Source organism: Poecilia latipinna, unplaced genomic scaffold (genome assembly GCF_001443285.1).
Source record: "Poecilia latipinna isolate Pla-1442-1.1 unplaced genomic scaffold, P_latipinna-1.0 Scaffold402, whole genome shotgun sequence".
Taxonomy (NCBI): Eukaryota; Metazoa; Chordata; class Actinopteri; order Cyprinodontiformes; family Poeciliidae; genus Poecilia; species Poecilia latipinna.
This window is the reverse complement of record NW_015113018.1, coordinates 119,235-139,581: the sequence shown is the minus strand read 5'-3', so window position 1 is coordinate 139,581 and position 20,347 is coordinate 119,235. Positions and strand designations below refer to the sequence as shown.

Below are 20,347 nucleotides of genomic sequence, written 5' to 3'. Positions count from 1 at the left end.
TATGATTAGCAGAACATTGCAGGGCCTACCCAAGCAGAAATCATCTGGTGCTAGGCTTTTGGAAAAGCAGGAAGAGTTGTAAATGTAAAAGACATGCAGAGAATCTCATTAGGGGACCACATGTAAATGGAGTTTTTTTTTTTTTTTTTTTAGAAAAAAAGTGATAAGGGAATTTATTTATTTATTACACAGTCTGCTGGAGTGTTGTATCAAAATCAAAATAACAATGTATAAATGTTCTACATAGCTATATCAGTATATCAGATGTTTCTCTTTTCTCCGATTAACAGCAACAAGATCAGGTGATGCACTTCTGCATTTGTCCTCACACACACACATTGCACATTACACACTATTCGTACATATAAAATGATTTAACCATAAACCACGTAACGCTATCCCTGCAGAGAACTTGTGTTTGATTAGACCAAAATACGATTTAATCTTGTCCTGAATTACAATAAACAACCAATAAATTACCACAGAGTGGTTCCTAAATGGGAAATATTCCATAAACAATAATATATGACGTCACCCGCAGCTCCACCAATCAGCTCCCTCCGTGCTCTCCGCTCCGAGGCGGAGGGAGGAATATCTCAGCCCTCAGAAGCAACCTTCAGCAGACAGAGAGGATCTGTGATCAGATGTCAGGGAAACTGAATGATGCGGAACGTTACCGGTGATGTTTGATCCGGACTCTGACGCGCATTAACGCTGATGACAGAGTGGGAGGATTGAATGGCGGAAAGATCCCGGAGCGAAGAGCCGCGTCAATAAATAATGTAAGCAGAGAGAGGATGGCTACTGTGGGATGTTTACACCCCACATATTTCAGTGTTCTGCATCGCAGCTTCCTCGGAGCGGAGCTTCTAAGCTGAATTGAAGGCAGCTAAAATGACTGCAGGTTGCAGAACCTCTTCTGTCTGTGTGTGTTTGTTTTGCGCTGATGCTTCGACACGCAGGCCACGCATCACACCGCATTGCTCACCAGCCCCGTGTAGATGCAACGTGCGTTTTTTCTTCTTCTTCTTTTTCTCTCTCTGTTCATAGTTAATTGTGCTGTCTGACGACCGTTTTAAAAACACTAAAATCCTAACAGAAGTGTTGCTTTCCTCGGTGAAAGTAGTTGATAATTAATCTATTTGCAGAGAGTAATTTTGGAGCGTCAATCCAACTGCAGCTCCAATTGGTGCGACTCAGGAGTTCATCATCTGTAAACCCGTCCAGTTTATCAGTGACCTCTTTCTCACCTCACCGTTAATAGTGGTGAAGCGTGTGACTTCATTTTAAGCTTTAGAGGAGAAAGAGTCTGTCCTCCGTTTAACGTGACTATGTTGTGGTGGTGAATTTAAATGATGTTAAATTTATGTAAAGATCTTTTTAAAAGCATTCTGCAGGATAAAATAACATGTGGTTTGTATGGTGATTGCCTATTACATAATAGAGGGACACTTTGATTGGCTGTGGTAAAGGGGTGTCCTGGAAGAGTGGCCAAGGGTCGCTGTGCTTTGAAAAAACAATTCGACCCCTCACTGATTTGCTTTTATTTTGCACTTAGATGCTTCAGATAATCAAAGATGTTAGCATCATGCAAGATAACCAGAGAATATGCATAATGCACTTTTGAAGTACTTATTTTGTTTATTAAGGCAGAAAACAAGACTTTTCAACTGGTTGTGCCATCTTTGGTAACAACTACCATCGAGCTTCTGGGATAAATGGTTTTGATTGTTGTATTTCATTGTGGGGAAAATTTGGCCAAGAGAATCGTTTTAATTTGTTCTATTGGAGACTTTTCCAGTATGAAAGGCCTCCCACATTGCCTGGGACTCATTCAAGTCCAGACTTTAACTGGGCCACTCCAAAACACATCTGTCTTTAGAGCCATTCAGAGGTGGACTTCCTGTTGTGCTTTGGACCATTATTTTACTATAAACCAAGGACAGCTTAAGGTCATTAGTAGATGATTTTTGATCAAGAGGACAATTTATTGCTCCATTAATAAGGCATGTTTACAGACCATCATACAGCCACCTCCGTGCCATATGGTGCTCTTTTTCTGAAATTCTGTTAGTTTTATGCTAATGTCATAGGAGAAAAACCTTCCAACAGCTGCTTTGACCTTTGAACTCTCTGATGGATGTCATTTTTGCCTCTTTCCAAAACGATGTTGGTTTTTTACTCTTAGTTCATGACTTAACAAAGGGAGTGATTACTTTTCCACATGATGCCAGATGATTTTTCTTCTCTTAAAAAATGTAATTATCTTTAAAACACTACATGGTGTGTTTATGCAGATTATCTTTGTCCACACCCGAAATGCGTTGACTGAAACATTGTAGACAAACATACAAGAACAGTAGAAGTCTAGGTAGAAAGGAAAGCTTATTCACATCTCTACAGAAACAAATACTAATTTTGTCAGGACTACAATTTGTAACAAGACATTAAGTAAACACAGGCAGTCTAGTCAGTGGTGTAGTTAAAGTCTCAGTTAGCCTTGAACTGATTGCACTTAGCGTTGAACTTTATCAGGATCTGAAAAGCAGTTCACCACTACAATGGCTGTGCAAGATTGTGTTTTTCTGCGTTAGCATATGAATAGAGACATGCATGTGCACTTATTGGGCAATGTTTACAGTGAAAGCTGTGCATGCTTGAATGGACATGTTATCAGGTTGTTGCTGTAGAGACAAAGACACTAAATGGACCAGGAAGTGAGAGTGAAGCAAACGGTCAGTTGCACAATCAGTGCCAAGCAAATCCGCTCCCAGCTGCTGAGCGTTCGGTCATGCCCAACATATCAACATGTTTATCCAGATAACAAAACAGCATTTCTTTTCCACACTAATGCAGCATCTCATGCCTCGACAACATCGTGTTTTTGTAAAATGTTAGAACTAACTTTCTTTCCATTTTGACTTTAACTTGATGAAAAGTTGCAATACTCATGACTCAGCTGTTCATTGTTTTTTTCTTTGCCAGGCTTTTGTCACAGTTGTTTTGTTATAACAACCTGTGATGAGTAACTTGTCGGTCTGCTTGGCGACAGAAGTTCCTCAGACTTTGATTCTTGTTAAAAAAAAAATCATCTTCATCAGAAGTGTTTCTTCGTGTCTTCTAGTAGCATGAAGCCATCTGTTCCCTTAGACATGCTGGATTGTCTGTGGATGTTTATGTAAACGCAGCAGTATCTGAGTCAGCACACCTACCACAGAGATCACGTAATCTTTGTTCTTGTACAGCTGTCTCCATCCTACGAACCCCTTTGTTACATTATACATAATAAATTTCACTCAGCTCTTTTTTGCTTTGTCTTAGTTCCTGCTATAGTTTCAGCAACTGTAGTTTATTTCACATTTTGTTTCCTGTGAGGGTGTTTTGTGTTATGTATTTTTCAGCATACATTGAGATAGATTATTTTGTTCTAGACTGATAAGTAAAAAAATATATATAAATATCTAACATTTTTCTTTTTATTAAATCTGAATATCTTACGGGAAAGTTGCAATTTACACTTCGAGTTGAAGAAAATGTCCTACAGTCAGATTTAGTTATATATTATTGTACACAGTGGAAAAAAAAGTATTTTAAATGCTCTATCTGTTGCTCTAATGTCTAATAATACTGCATGTTGCATGTTCATGACTTTGCTTGCATCTGCAGCGAAGCTTTAGCAATCTAAAAAGATTTTAAGATTCTGGAACAATAAGGCGTCTTCAGTCTCTTAGAGGTAATCTTGTCCCTGATTGACCTTGAAGAAGCGGTAGAGACATTTGACAATTTTATTTTTAGCATCTTTTTCCTGAGGCAAGAACATCTACATGCACAGATGAATAAACATACTCCTCACAAAGCAGCATCCCAAGAATGAAGAAATGGATTCGAAAACATTGTTGTTGTTTTTTGTAGGCAGGAAAAAGTTTCTCTCTCTCTCTGACTTACACGTAGATCATTAGCATGTTGATAAACTCTATAAATCAAAGGACTAATTATACACGTCTTTATTTCCAGCTACAGACCATGAACTATGTGGGTCAGCTGGCGGGCCAGGTGTTTGTGCAGGTCAAGGAGCTGTACAGGGGGCTCAACCCTGCAACGCTGTCTGGATGCATTGATGTCATTGTGGTCCGGCAGCCGGACGGCTCGCTGCAGTGCTCCCCGTTTCACGTCCGCTTCGGAAAGATGGGTGTGCTGCGGTCCCGTGAGAAAGTGGTAAGAGTCTCCTTGTTTTACGTTCACATCTAGTTGTGTTTTCTGTATGCTGTTTGTTAGAGGTGGTGTGTACGGATACAAGTAATGTTACAGGATAAAAAAGAAAAATAAAACCAGCAAAGAAAACAGGATAAACAACAGTATTCTTATGTTTATCTTATCATTTCTTTTATTTTCACATTTGCAGTATAAAACGTAAAAATGACTTTGACATTTTTTACTATGCAAAGGTACATGTCTAGTACCACTTTATCAAGCAGTTCATTAACAAATTCCCTGTTAGATTATTTTCAATTATTTATTATTTTTAATTCTAATTTTACAAAGCTAAACTTCAATATATTTTATTGAAGTTTAATGTGATGGATCTACACTAAGTACTGCACTATTGTGAAGTTGGATATTAATGATACATATAATCCTTTTTGAAAATCTAAATTTGAAAAGACAGAGACTTTGCTCCTTCCCCCAAAATAAAATTCAAGTGCCAATTGTGTGTGTAAGTCACCAAATTAATAAATCCGCAGTGTGTAGTTTAATCTGATTATACATCCAGCTATTCTCTGAAAGTCTAAGGGTTTTTTGTTGTTGTTGTGTGCATTGGCAAAAAACAACATAGTAAAGGCCAAGAAACACAACAGCCAGGTGAGGAATACAGTTATAGGAAAGTTTAAAGCAGGATTAAGTTATAAAACAAGATCTCTGGACATTTCTGAGAACAATCCATTGTTCCAAAATGGAGTAAGCCACAAACGCAAACATTACATTATAATGGTTGCATCATACCTCAGCTAAAATTTTTATATTTCCATAGGAGTAAAGTAAATTTCAGGGAGTTGTTTGGAACAGGCTAAGGGTCAACACTTTTGTTTCTCATAGGTGGACATAGAGATTAATGGAGAGCCAGTTAGTTTGCACATGAAGCTTGGAGAGAATGGAGAGGCTTTCTTCGTCACGGAGACTGAGAACACACTGGTGAGTGATGACTGACGGATTCATTACCGCAGTTCAATAAACACGAGCAATTATAGCGCAGAACACAGCGTAACTTGTAGATGTAGGTTTTCACTGCCTGACATAACACACAGATGAGTGTGATTAGTTCCTGCCACCTTTTACAGTTTTAACTCCTTTACAATTCACTGTTTGATCTGTCGCTACAACTTGTTATTTTAACTGCCATTCCTGCCCAGACAAGCCTGGAAAATCCAGAAAAGCATCCTTGGGCATTTTGTTTTCTACATGAAGCTGTCAGAGGAGGGACATCCTATCAAAAACTACTTAACATCCTTCCGTTTGATTATTCTCAAATCTTTGTCATGGTTTGTTTTGCTCAAATATGGTAAAGTTTTGAATATTGTATCAGAAGCATACAAAGGGGCCTTAGTCCAAGTGAGAACAATAATATTGTTGCTTACTCATTAGTTAGATGGTGCTTTTGAACATCAGATGAGACATAAATCCATAAGCATGCTAAGCAGTGTCATTTTGGCTTTTATTCTCTTATATTCCTGGAAGAAATGACTCTAACTAGTAAGAAAGAATCAACAACTCAATCAAACTGGTTTATCTAAAAACACCCAGAGAGAGTCCAAAGTGTTTTAAGATGTGACCCTGCTGCAATCAATCTTTATGCTTCCTCAATACATGTCATATGTTTTATCTTAAGTTTTATTTACTGAGTGAATATCAAGGAAATAATTATATCAGCCTCAAACAGATACATTTTTACATATGTATATAAAATGAGAAAAATAAGTGTTTGAAATAACAGAGTAGTCGATGAGTCAATGTAACATTAGCATCACACACCTAAAAGCTTTGCTCAGTAGCTTTGTGACCAGGGCAGGTCAGATGCATAACAAAGCCACTGCCAGGCTCCACCAGGCCAGCAGGGGGCGACCGAGAGCCTTTGAATTCTCACACAGGAAAAATGTCAGAACGTATTTTGTGGTTGCTTTTAGATTTTAGACAAGAAAAAGAGACTTTTGTGCTTGATTTATCCCCGCACCCCTGCCCCCAAAAAATATTAGATTTAAAAGAATTCTACATTTTTTAACAAATTCTGAAGAATCATCAAAACACATAACTTGCTTAGATTTTTTAAAGAACTGACACATACTGTGTGTAAACATGCAGTTTTACATTAGCAGCATCACAGTGTAATGCTTTGATTTTAGTTGATTTGAATAAATTCTACAGTTTTTCTTTACATCATTTATATCTTAAAAATATCATCATAAGTTCACTCTATGATATTTAATTAATAGACAAATGTTGCCTGACCTGTTAAGTCTAAAATATTTTCTAAATACACAATGCGCATATAATTAAACAAGCTGATTCCCAGGTAATTAGTAAAATTTTGTCTTTTGGACAGTGGCGTCCAAACGTAAATCCTGCATGGGGCCTGGTTCGACACAGACCCGGCTCTGCCTTTGATAATGAGAGAACGTGTCTGGAAATGTAAGCAGGGCTTATTGCGAAAAAACAGATTCAACTGAGAGCATGTTGGCACTTATCCACTTTGCTTTTAGCTATGTGGAATAACACAACAGAAAAAAATACTCTAGCACAGTAACATTTTAGGCACACTATCACCGGGGAATCCTGTTAAATGGAGGCATTTGCAGCTGTAATTCTGGCTTAACAGGAAATAGACTAAGCTGGAGACACTTGTGTTTACTTTGAAATTAGTTTTGAGTGAAAGATAAGGATGCATAAAGGTTAGAGAGGAGCACTGGAGGTGGAGTTTGGGAGAGGGGCAGCGAAGAGGAGTGGCTACAACTTTTCTGGAGGAAAACAAAGCCAGCCCAACTCTACTAATGGGATAAACAAACGTGAGCAGTCACAATTACGTTAGTGGCACCACGAGAAGAGTTGTCTGCTTTCCTGAATGCAGAGTGATTTGGAAAAGGCGATTATTAGAGGGGATGAGCAGCTTCTAAAACTTAAGTTTTGTGTACATAGGTGTATATAGGAAGTGAGTTTGAATTTTCCTGTAAATAAACCATACTGTTCTGCTCAGATGTAGCTTTAAATCCTCTCCTTCTCTCAGCCCTCCCTTTGCAGAGTGGAAAACTGCCAGAGACCTATTTATAGTTCTGACCAATTCACTCTCTGTGCCTTGTGTGTTCACACACAGAAATTCGCTGGTCACTGATCTGTGCAGACAGGACAGACAGGGGGACAGAGGATCAGCCAGACGTACTGTACGTCATCTAAAAGCGGATCATAGCTTTCTGTTGGATGAACAGGTTTAGGAGGACCTTAGGGGACAGCTTGAGGAACTTTTAAATTTACATATTTTATGTGTCTTCGTTCTGCCCTTTCCCCCAGTTCTAATCTAAAGTTTCACATGTTGAAGGAAAAAACTGTTTTTTTTGTTAAAGAACTATGTGGGATCAACCCCAGACATCTTTTTCACTCCTACTCACCCACTCTCCCTCCCTTTATCTACTCCTCAGGGTGTAAAATTAAACTTCGGGACTTGTCAGGACTTATGCATTTACAAATAATGTAGGTCCCTCTTGTGAAACACTGCTGCATTCCTGTAGTGCAAAGAGACCCCCCCACCCCCCAAAAAACATCATTGAATGTATCTCTCTATGTTCATATTGTAATTTTCTTAAGTATTTATATTATATGTCATTGACTTATATGAAAAAAACAATTTATTTAGCTCAAACCATCACTATTTTATTTAGCTTCATTTAAATCAAGTTTCTTGTTAGTAAAATTTCAGCTGCCTTTGGAAGAAAGGCAGTAAAGGTTTGAGGATGGAAAGTTAGAAGTGAATAAAAAGTCTGAGCTCAAACTGGATCTGGACTGGATGCTCCCAGGTGGGACAGATGTCAGTGCAGACGTGTTTTATCCTTGCATTGTGTGCATTCAGAGGACTGCTTCTATTCCTTTTCCAACTGAATGAGTTAGCCTGCACTACGGCATGTGTGCAGCCAAGCACACATGCCGTAGTGTGTGCTTGGCATGTGTGCTTGCCAAGCACTTTGTGTCCCCTATTTATCTCCCCCCCCACGTGATTTAGCTAATCTTGGCTCAAACGTTAAATCTCTCCGGATTTTGTCAAATCCGGTGGTGAGTGAAAGCTTCTGCCCATCTCCTGTTCTTTCAGCACATGACAAAAATCACATTGGCCATAAAGCAGAGTTCCAGAACAATTTCAAATATTTGCAGTTTCACATATATTGCAGCCCAGAGCATGATTCATTGTACATTTTTAACACCTCATCAGTCTCCGTGAGCTGTTTTTGCTCAGTCGAAGAACTCAAATGATAAAGGCATGCCTCCTGTCAACAGGAAGTGGTACCATCCTACCTTGCAACTTCGCCCATCATGACAGTGGGAGAGGAGTTGATGCAGACCGAACTGGGCAGGGGTGCTTCTCACCATCATGGTACGCTTGGCTAAAAATAAAGGACGGAATTTGTCATTTTGAGAAAAGAAAAATATTTATGCTGCTCTCTTTTATCACACAGACAACATCCCCTGCAGCACACTTCCTGTCCAGAGCCTGGGGCCACAAGATGGAGCGACATCGAAGAAAAGGAGGAAGAGGAGGAGGAAAGCAAGGCCAGAAGGAGGAGGGGGTGCAGGAGGGAGGAGAGAGGACAGTGGGGAGGAGTTCTCAGAGGATGAAGACATGTTTACTATTGATCTGAGTTCGGATGAGGAGAAGGAGGGGGACAGCAGCAGGTGAGTGTGGGGACATGGAGTGCAGCCATTTTTAATCACGAGATCACTGTGGATCAGTTGGTTCAGACACAAAGTCCCATTAAACCAGCAGTTTCCACTTTTCTGTAAAGACTTTGAAATGTGCTCATAAACTAGTGTTTCTCTAAAAGCAACAATCTTAATACAAAACGCCCCTTAAGGCCAAGAAAAGAAGGATTTTCAACATGTTTTTTTTCATACTGAGCTAAAGAAAATTCCCTTCAACAGTTTTAGCTTTCAGATCTTTTATCTAGACAAGCAGTCATTAAATCTATGAAGAATAATACCGTTTGTTGTTGCCGCCTGCTGTCGTTATCATTTCAACAGAACAAGTCATTTAAAAATAATTATGGGCTTCTAGCCTGCACCTGCGAGTGTTTACTTTAGAAATGTTTTCTTTTTGAAGGATCTGTTTTTGTTGATTTCACTCCAAGGATTAGTCCTGCTCTCACGATATTCTCATTTCTTTTACATTGTGGATCACTCACTCACTGGCCGCCCTTATTGCAATGGTCTGAGGCCATTTTTAGAAAGTCCAACCACGACTGTGAGCTGGGAAAATTCCCACATCCCTCAAAGACATGAAGGAATGTGCATTAAGGGTTTCCTTCTCCTCTGACTTAAAGTCACTCAGTGCGGTTTTTAAATGCATGGATTCAGTTAAGCAAGACCAGTTTGAATTTCAGAGTGAAAACATAATAATATTACTTGTAGTGATAATAGCTCTGGATCTCTTGAAACATTTGTGGAAAAAAATCAGTTTGTGTACTTATTACTGCGTGTGTGTGTGCATGTGCGTGTTTGTGATCAGACCAGCATACAATGATCTGGATCCTACAACCAACACCAATTCATACCACATGACAGAGTGGACTGAATCACAGAGGTATCACTTTGACATAAATGTCCCACCCTTTTATTCTTCTTCTAAGCTGTTTTTTTTTATGACAGCATTTATGTTTAGCCTCAGTTTGCTTTAGCTTTTCTGATTCTCATTTCCTTTTGTTGTCATTTTTTGTGTGTTTTACATTCCCCCTAATGAAGTAACATGATTAAGAAGACTCTCTCCATCCATCCATCCTTTGGTCTGTCCATCTCTTGTCCTCAGAGCACGTCTCACTGTTCCTCCCTTGCTTGGTATCATCTTCATTTTTTTCTCTTTCTGAATAGAGCATTCATCTAGGAAATGAAAATGCTGAAACTGACACAATAAATCAGCTTTTGTAAAGATTTGAAGAATATGCTGTTTTCTTATAACATACAACAGTATATTATGCTTGGTCCTAATGTTGTGTCTTGTGAAATGTACTTGTACAGCAGTCCAGATGACTCGGCATCATCAACACCGAAGAGTGACTCAGAACTGACCAATCAGACGAATCCTGAAATGCTGTGGACCTGGGGCGAGCTGCCACAGGCTGCACAGGTATACACACACTGACAAAGGTTAGATTAAACACTTGGAGCTCATCATGAAATATGAGTGGTTAAAAGATCAATGGAAACATGCAAAAAGAAGAAAAGCAATATACCTTTTTATATTATTTAAAAAGGTATAAATTAAGTTAGAATGCCATTTTGAATACATTTTCTTATACTCTTTTTACATTGTTGTGTTGTTTTTGGAGATCTTGTCTTATTTCCTGTCAGAATCAAATGTCCTGCTTGAACAGAAATCATTTTAAGTCTAAATCAGCCAAGAATGTGAATAATCTTGGGCAAATCTGCATATCTAAAGCATCAGATATGTGCATCATAGTGGAAACACATTTATATGTCTTGCCTATAATTCCAGGAACCAGTAAGCAGAACTACGTATTTTTGCTTTTGCTTTATTTAAACTCAAGCCTTAACTCTGAACATCTTGCTTGAGTATTTCTACAAACAAATCCATATTTAAATAGATACAAATAGGGATAATCAGCAATAAGAAAGTTACAGCTACTCAGCAGGAACGGTTTGTCTCTGAACTGATTAAACTTACAAGTTTGGGCTTTAGAGGGCATGCAGTAATATGAAACTGGGAACAAAAACAAAAACGCAAACTCCAGAGTGAAAAATCTTCTTTCTTTCCAGCCATCCTTCCTTGCTTCTCGCCAGAAGCAGGACTCAGCTGCAGCAGTCTCCATCCCGCTGACTGCAAGCAGCCACTTCAGAGCCATCACGGAGACGGGGTCAGCCCCGGAGGGTCCCTGTGGCTTAGAGTCAGCCCAGGCCACTGCCGCTGACGGGGCCATGGGCGTAGAAGGAAACAGCTGTGAGCCCAGGCTGAAGTTAACGATTACATCGGAGCAGAACTCTGGAGAAGAAAATGGTAAACAAAACGTTGGCTTCTGCAGTGGGACAAAAATAATTATTTCAGTGATCAAACCTTTGAAATGATTGCAATATTTTGGTTACATGTGACAGCCAAGTGGTGCCATGTAAAACATTTCAAAAGTGAAATATTTTATTTCACTTTTATTTTATTATTTGTCAGTTTACAAGGTGTAATGTGCTCAATTTAACCTTTACTGACCTCTAGTGGCTATTTTATACCCTGTTATGTAGTATGTCCATTGTATGCCAAGAGTAAAATTAGAATTTGTTTAAATATATATGTATATAATTAGGCATTTTTTCTGGTGTGTTTGGAAATTTGAGGTTTGTTGTTCTTGTCTTTATGGGGTTGTGATTGTGAAATGCTAGTTTGCAAAATAATGTTGGATCAAAAACCTCTATGCTAGCTTTTACAAAGTTTCTGTCATTGGCCTGAGACAGTACCAGCAGTCACAGTTATGTAGGTTTTGGTAATTGTAGTTTCATTCGCTTGTTTTCATCCTTCAGTTGGTTTCTGCTGTTTTTTCCCATGCAGTCAAAGAGGCTGAGAATGTTGGCCAGTCGTCTATGGAGGTGGAGACCGCTTGTTCGATGTCCCTAAAGTCTCTCCCCGGTCATCTAACTGAAGAAAGTTCAGGAGGAAGTCCTGTCAGAAGTACTGATTCACCATCGAAGAGGAAAGGTAGTGGCTGCCTTTTGCATAGCCATAAACAATTCAGATACCATATTTTTTATGGGTGCTATAAATAAAAAACGTAATCTTGTCTTGTTTTAGAAAAACGAAGCCAGCATCTGGGGGCTGATGGCGTATATCTGGATGACATTACGGGGCTGGAACCTGAAGTTGCTGCGCTGTACTTCCCGAAAAGGTAAATTTTATTCAGGTGTTGATAGTCAGTCCAACATCCAATCTATTTAATTTTTGACACTCATGTTTCAGTGTTTGGTAAACTTAAGTATAATTTTATAGCAAAAGGACTTCTACATGTTTGAGAATTTATTTTTGTGAATTTAATTTTTTACATATACTCTTAATCTTGTAGGCTATATAGTATTATGAGAATACTATAATTGACTTAATAAAAGTTTTACAGAAAAATCCTTTAGGATAACTGCATGTGTCTTTCTCGTCAGTGATGGAGGAGGCAGCTCTACGAGGGGGGACTCAGAGATTATGATGGACATGAGGAGCACCAACCAGTCCCCCCAGTCAGTGGGCAGCAGCGGCGTGGACAGCGGAGTGGACAGTTTGTTGGACCAGATAGCTGACTTGCCTCATGTTGCCATCTCTTTGTGCGGAGGACTGTCAGACAACAAGGAGATCACGAAAGGTAGAAAAATGGACCGTGAATATTCTGTATGCTTTTTGCAGAAAAAAAAAAATCTTGTGTTAATTACTGTGTGTTAACCCTGTTTTTGTTCATCAGTTTATCCTCTTCCTATATTGTGTGTGTTTTTAAAACCACAGAGCAATTCCTGGACAGAGCAGTTTCTTACCAGCAGTTCTCAGAGAACCCGTCTATTATAGATGATCCTAACCTGGTGGTCAAAGTTGGAAACAAGTAAGCATTGCTCTTTCAACAAGTGTTTCAACTTACAAATGTTTTTATTTGACAAGCACTGGCTTTATGTTTCATTTGGGAAAACATGATTAAAGATTTCAAAATAGTCAGCCATCATATCTGGGAAGCACTGTTTTTCAAACGTGTGTTAATATTCCTGACATCTTTAAATAAATACTCATAGCTAATAATCAATCAATCGATCGATCGATCGATCGATCAATCAATCAAATTTTATTTGTATAGCACATTTCAGCAGCAAGGCATCTCAAAGTGCTTTACATAATTAAAATAAAAATAAAAACAGAATAAGCAGTGAAAAAGAGAGAGATTTTGAAAAAGATTAAAACAGATAAAAATATATAAACATTATTAAAAGTAAAGATAAAAATTCAGAGTTTTAGCAGAGCGACAAAAATAGCAATGCGTTTTGAATACCAAGTGTAACTCTTAACTGTGAACTGGGATTTTCAGAAGTTATAACCCAAATATTTAATATTCTGACCATTTTTTTTTAATTTTTTACCTTAACTAAATAAGAGTTTTGAAATGCTCTTTATCGCCCTCTGTGGTGTGTTATAGGTACTACAACTGGACCACGGCTGCTCCTGTTATGCTGGCTATGCAGGTCTACCAGAAACCCCTGCCACAGGTAAGAGCAACACAAGGTTGGAAAAACAAGACGCCCCATTTATTTAGCATTGCAAATGCTAAGGAAAGTATTACATATAATTTTATTAAGATGTAGTCTCAGTGGTATAAAGTATTTTTGCTTCCGTCATTTAAAGCATCAGTTAGTTATTTTGCTACATTGGGTCATTTTGCTAACATTTTTGCACAGATTTTGTTGCAACCCTCTGCATTACATGTCCCCTGTGCACGCCCAGCATTTTGCCTCTGAATATAAAACCTTTTGCTTTTGCTTCAGTTATTGTCAGTATAAAAACTAAAAATGAACGCATGCCTCTGCAGTCATTCCTGGCTCTCAAGTACATTGATTTCATCTTAAGTGACATCAGATCTAGGTGGTTGACGTGAATCATTTATTTTTAAATATCTGGCATTACCCCAAGTGCTTTGAACTATTATTAGAAGATCGCATCAGCAATCTGTATACAGCAGTGTAATATTGCTTTAAATCTGTTTTCCTGGCACTGAAATAACGTCATGTCTTTATGCTCCTTCTTTTTTCCCCTTCATTTACATAATTTCTGTCACTTACCATCAAATTGGCATTTGTGTTCACCAAGTGCTGGTGTCTGAGTTATGTTTTTTCTGTTTTTGGCCTCTTCTCATACTGCTTCCCCGGTCTGTTTGGCTCCACCACTTCAGAGCCTGTACGAATTTCTGCTGTTTCCTGGCTTGTTGATCAGAGCATGTCTTTTCTTGTCTGATTCTGTTTTCCGTGTTGTTTTTCTGTTCTCCTTGCATGGGTGTGTGTTAGTGCGGAATAATTGGGGTTCAGTTATCGCTTTCCTACTTCTTTCTTTCTTTTCTGGCTGTCATTCCTGTGCTTGTGCTAGTACATTTCCAGTCATTTTTGAGTTGTATGGCATCATTTTCCTCAGGCCTCGGTGGAGAATATCATGAAGGATAAGATGCCTAAGAAAGGAGGACGCTGGTGGTTTTCATGGAGACGGAGGAACAGTGACTCTAAGTCGGTCAGTCCGCAGACAGACACATTATTCTTTTCTAATTAGTTTTGGGGAAATAATGCCAACAGGATCAGAGGATATAACATTTCAGCTTACTGAGTTAGCTCTGATCTCTTTGCCCTTCAGGAAACAGCTGCAGAAATGGGAGAGAGAGAAGATGGCTCACTCACTTTGACCTCAGTGAACTGGTGATTTTTCCCACCTAATGACATGGTCACTTTATTCTCTCGCTTTAAAATCAGTTTTCCTGTTTAACCAAACTTGGTGCCTTGAATGTCTTAGTTTGAAAGATGACTTCTCCTCAAGCGACGAGGACCACGCATCATGCAATCAGACGCCAGAATCCTTTCAACCGGAGCCTGTTTTAAACTCCACCGGTGTGTGTTATATGAAGACTCTACGGCTTACGTCAGACCAGCTGGTACAGTAACTGTCTACAATGTTATTTCTCTTTTGAGGTTTTATAACAGAGAATAATATTTTACCAAAAAAAAAGAAAAAAAAAAAAGCAATGAACCGCAGGTTAAATATTTAAAGTACATTTTAAGTAAAACCATGCAGTTTACGACCTTCTCAAGAAAATATTTTTCCTGCATTAGTGTAATTTCCTAGTGGAAAGACTGCAAAACTGAGCCTTTATCTAAAAAAAAAAAAAAAAAGCCTTTATTTAAAATAATTGTTGGCCAAAGTTGTAGACGGTGCTGAATCTCTGGAGCTCCAAGTTTATGACCTCGATTGTGTTAAACTAGAAATCCATTTACACTTCTTTGTCCTGTGCTTTGCATAGCTTCCTGAATTGTGGTCTGTTTGTTTTTATAGGCTAGCCTGCAGCTAAAGGAAGGGCCCAATGAAGTGGTGTTTAGCGTAACCACCCAGTATCAAGGCACCTGCCGCTGTCATGGCACAATCTACCTTTGGAGCTGGGATGACAAGATTATCATCTCAGACATAGATGGAACCATCACCAGGTAAGAAGCAGCAAGTCATCTGCCATCAATAATCATTTCCAGCTTGTTACCAGTAGATGGCAGGTTTTCCACGAGTTGTTCCTCTGTTGAGGTTTGTTTAATGCAGGTTTGGTGTGTAAAGTTTGAGCTTAATCACTTTTGTGTCTGTGTCACAATGTGCTTCAGGTCCGACACTCTCGGCCACATCCTTCCCACACTGGGTAAAGACTGGACCCACCAGGGGATTGCACGGCTCTACCACAGAGTCAGCCTGTGAGTCTTGCCTAACAATTGTCCGTTTTGTCGTTAGGTGTGCACTCCAGTCGTGTGACTTGGAATTGAGTGAGACTTCAGTCACAAATGCAATGATGTTCGACTTGATGAACTCAAAAAAGACTTTGGACTCGACTCAAACTTCCATAGCAGTTGGTTCTGACTTATGCTTGGACATGAGCCAATTCACTAGAAAATACTGAATGCCAAACACAAACTGTTACATGGAAGTGCACCTGGTGTGCTACAATGGAACGCCTGGCACACAATCCAGCTGCTCTGCCTCTTTAGCCATTTGCCAATATTTCCTCCTCCAGTTTCTGCCACTGACGCGCTTCATTCTCCAGGTTGTTTACCTTCACTGCGACTCTCTGCACTGTGAGCCTGAACCAAAGTCAGTCCAATCAGCAGCAATAATCATCTAATATAATGAGCTTGATTGTTTAAATAATTCTACTTGCTGTTCTAATGATCGGATACTCGTTCAATATCGTATAAACAGGTTGCAAGTGATTAACTGGGAGGTAATCTTCATTTTGCATAGAAATAATTTTTTTCATTATTATTGTCATAAATACGTCTCCAGATTTGCTAATTATTACTCTGTGATTCGACAGCATATTTAGTAAATCATTATTTAAGATTTGAAAATAAAAGTTTAGACTCAAGTTAGGACTTGCATGTCTGTACTTTGGAATCACTTTGGGACTCTAATGTGTTTACTTGGTACTTGGCTCGTGACATAGATGGAAAAACCTGAGGGGTACTTGTGACTTGCAAAATAATGACTTCGCTCCACCTCTGATCTTTAAAATGTAATAATTAAGATTTCTGCTTGTTCACCACACATTTTTAAGTATATACTAAAAGGAAACACTAGACCTGAAATGTAAACAGTTCATTTAAGAGGTTTGGAAAGGGAACTTCTTAAGGAGACGGAGGCAAATTTCAAGGTATCAAAATGATGCAAAGTAAAATTTCTTTTAAGATATTTTTGATATACACAGCAATTTTATAACAACTGTAGATAATTGATTGTGCTATAACATGCCATTTAATATTTTTATATAAAGAGTTTTTTTTGTTTAGTTTGATACTGTGTTTTGTAACTGAATCATCTTTTTCTGTCACAGAAACGGGTATAAATTCATGTATTGCTCAGCTAGAGCGATCGGCATGGCTGGGATGACGAGGGGCTACCTGCACTGGGTTAATGAAAGGGGAACCATGCTGCCTTTGGGCCCGGTTCTGCTCAGCCCCAGCAGCCTCTTCTCTGCCTTTCACAGGTCTGTGAACTAGACTCAAGTAATCAGCAAAATGTACGGTCATATTTATGTTGTTATTATTCAGCGACTCAGTCCCCTGACACACAGTACACAGATTTCATCATGTGCAGCACTTTGAATTGGCTTGTTGCTGAAATGTGCTCTACAAATAAACTTGCCTTGCCTAGGATAATTACACACAGAGTGATGTGTTCAATCCTTCATTACTGTTGATTATGTTGATTTTCCGCTTGCAGGTAGTGAAAACACGACATTTAACATTAGAATATTACATCAGACCAATAAAAAATATACAGTAATGTCGTCCTTTGTGAAAAGCATGTTTAATACCTGCCTAATAATTGTTATCTTTTAAAGTCCATCAGAATGTAACATTTAATTTATTGAATAGGACTGTGTGTACGGCTTATAGTAAGGCTGGACAGTATCAGGAAAGTATTCGAAATATAATATTCCCTCAAAACTCTGTGTTTTCAGGGAGATTATTGAAAAGAAACCAGAATTGTTCAAGATTGAGTGTCTGACGGACATCAAGCATCTTTTCTACCCGAACACTGAACCTTTTTATGCCGCCTTTGGGAACAGAGCCACGGTAAGAAACCTGAACACACACAGTCGCAAACTGTGTACAGCCATTTTCTGATTACACTGAGACCCCTTGATGTCAGCTTTGAGTCAAGTTTCAATTTCTAAAATATTTGACAAGCACAGTGAAAGCTAATTTTGTTTTGTTTTTTTTTTGTATTTTGAACGAAAGGAATAGATGTTTTGGTGCTGACTGAGAATGTTTGATTCCAGGATGTGTATTCGTATAAGGAAGTCGGCATTCCTCTGAACAGGATTTTCACTGTCAACCCAAAAGGAGAGCTGGTACAGGAGCATGCCAAAACAAACATTTCCTCGTAAGTAATACCCGCTGTTTGTTTCTAATTTCCATAAATGTGATTTCACTAAAAACACTCCTGCAGTTTTAAGCTTTTAAAAAATATATAAAATCTTGTTTTTATGGCTGCGTCTTTGTTCCTTTAAGATTTGGACGCCTGTGTGAGATGGTCGACCACGTGTTCCCGGTCCTGCTTCAAAACGAGGAAGCAGAAATCCCCTCCTCTGACAGTTTTGATCAAAACACTGACTGGAGGAAACGGTTGCCTGACAGTAGCAGTCATGAGGAGGATGAGTCCCAGCCTATTGAGGCAAACTGAAGAAATAAAACAAAAACATTGGATCTTCAAGACTGCAGCTTTGGCTTGTCCTGGTCATGATGACAGTATCAGAGGTTCACGTCTGAGATCAGAGGTGAACTGAGATGGAAACCGGCCCTGAGGATTTTCCTCTAAAAATGGAGGATGAAAACAGTTCCTACGCTAAAACATTACCTATAGGTAATTGTGACTGCTCGTGTAAAATAAATGAATGTATGTATAACCATGTAAGCAGAATAGCTAAATAAGTACAAAGTGGAAATAATAATTAAGGGAAAATAGGGAGTCATTTTCAGGAAAAATAATTGTGGAAAAGGGAAGTTTTGGGAAAAAAGACAGAAAAATGAACCTGATGCATTTCAACAAAAGGTTGAGAGTTCCTCACAAAGTAAAACTAACACATGGTTTAAAGCACATATGTAAAAGTGTACCACCTCTCTCTCACACACACACACACACACACATACACACACCACTGCAGGAAAATGTTTACCTCCTCTTTTTTTCAGTCACACAGACCTTTTCATTTAGATTAACACCAATACAGCTGAACAATAAAACAACATTTCCTATGTTATAATGTAATATGTAACTTTAGGTTTTTATGCAGTATCTATTTCCACGTCTTCTTCAGGAAAGAATATTGACATTTTTACTCAACACTGGCAACCTACCACCAAATATTATGCAGACACAAAATGCAGTTTAGTGTGACCTCATGCACATGTGAATCTCCTAGACCTCTCAAACACAGCGTTACATGACAGCTATCCAAGTTATGCAAAAAAAAAACAAAAAAAACACAGGTATTGTTTTCTGTGACAACAACCTCCTCTGCAGGTGCGACTAAATATTTGTGGTATTTTGACCGTGCTACTGTGACAAATTTGTCTAGTTTTCTGTTATCGTGTTCAAGATAAATGCAGGACAATGCAAACAATGTTGTGTAACATGTGGTAACTTGTGAGAATGTAATATATAAATTACACAATATTCTAATGACTAATGTTCATCAATGCAATTTTTTTTTATGTTTATGCAGGTCTGAGTAAATGTAGAGTTTTGTAATGTACAGAGGCAGATAAGTAAAACCATGTGCCCATCCTGTTATTGTAAAAAGAAAAGACAAACAGTGCATATTGTTGTGTCAACATTTCTTTTCCATTCTTTATTTTGTATGTATGTGATGCAGAAGCCTTGCTTTGTGTGTAGCTCAAACAGGGAGAAAACCGCTGTAAATAACACAAATGTTGTTTGGTAGACTACCCAAAGTTGCAAAAGATTTTGAGATGTTGTGCACCATGCAGTGTTTTTTTTTTCTTTTATTGTATTTTTCTTTTTATTTTTTTACTGGTTCTCATTCAGCAGCAGCTATTTAGTACATTGTTGAAGCCGCTTTCTGAGTAAAGCTGCAGTGTTTTATCCAATGTATTGACATTTCCTACTAGTTCCTCTGGCCTCCAGTTATACATCTAGTTGACTGAAATGTCCCGGTATATTTCTTTACAAAAGGAGCAATAGTAAAAGAGCAACTCTTTTTATATAAATCAACTTTATAAAAAGGAATCGTAATGTCTTTGCTTTTACTTTTATTATGCAAACTATTGTTTAGTAAAAGGTTAGAGAGGAATCCAGTCAATAGCCTCCCAGCTGATCATGATTATGTTGTCGTTTAATAATTGGACGTCCTGCTTTAGGTCTGGTGATGAATTAATCAGGACTTTACCCTTTAAGTTAAATGAGATATTAACTGTGAAAGAGGCATGTGATGTATGAGCTGTTTTCAATGTTAAAGATCAAATAACAATCGCATTTTAGAGATCTGCGTTTACTTTTAGAAAGTGGAAAAACTTAATTAAATCAGTGATTACAACTTCTTCTCAAATTATCCTGTAATTGTCATGTTTTAATTCTTTCTGTGAAAGATTATTTAAAACTTAAAACATTCTTTCGGTCTCTCTTTATTTCCAGTTAACTTTATCACATGTAAAGATTGCAGTTTTTAAGGCAAACAACAGTTTTACTCAACGTGTCGTGAAAACTGTTCTTTGCAATCCAGTCTAAAATGTAGAATAAACAATTTTCAGAAAACTATTGTTCCAATTTGTGTGATTTATTCAGGCATGAATATGAATATACTTTGTTTCTTTTTTCCTT

The 20,347-nt window shown here is 38.3% G+C and overlaps 1 protein-coding gene across 5 annotated transcripts; it reads left to right on the top strand.

The window, feature by feature from the left end:
• The first annotated feature begins 587 nt into the window (after positions 1-587).
• lpin1a (lipin 1a) lies at positions 588-20,133 on the top strand. Of its 5 annotated transcripts, none has more exons than XM_015037345.1 (24): positions 588-782; positions 4,015-4,215; positions 5,095-5,190; positions 8,533-8,629; positions 8,712-8,928; positions 9,758-9,832; positions 9,991-10,083; positions 10,264-10,372; positions 11,023-11,260; positions 11,801-11,950; positions 12,041-12,134; positions 12,400-12,596; positions 12,734-12,827; positions 13,410-13,479; positions 14,078-14,164; positions 14,396-14,488; positions 14,609-14,670; positions 14,765-14,903; positions 15,302-15,450; positions 15,616-15,702; positions 16,836-16,988; positions 17,466-17,580; positions 17,787-17,890; positions 18,019-20,133. In XM_015037345.1, exons 2-24 carry the CDS (start codon positions 4,024-4,026, stop codon positions 18,188-18,190), a joined length of 2,883 nt encoding a protein of 960 aa, XP_014892831.1. In that variant the 5' UTR covers positions 588-782; positions 4,015-4,023; the 3' UTR covers positions 18,191-20,133. The 5 variants fall into 5 exon arrangements, with proteins under 5 accessions (XP_014892831.1, XP_014892834.1, XP_014892832.1 ...); XM_015037346.1 differs by having other exon boundaries at positions 589-782; positions 11,801-11,947; XM_015037348.1 differs by lacking the exon at positions 9,991-10,083.
• The last annotated feature ends 214 nt before the right edge of the window (positions 20,134-20,347 follow it).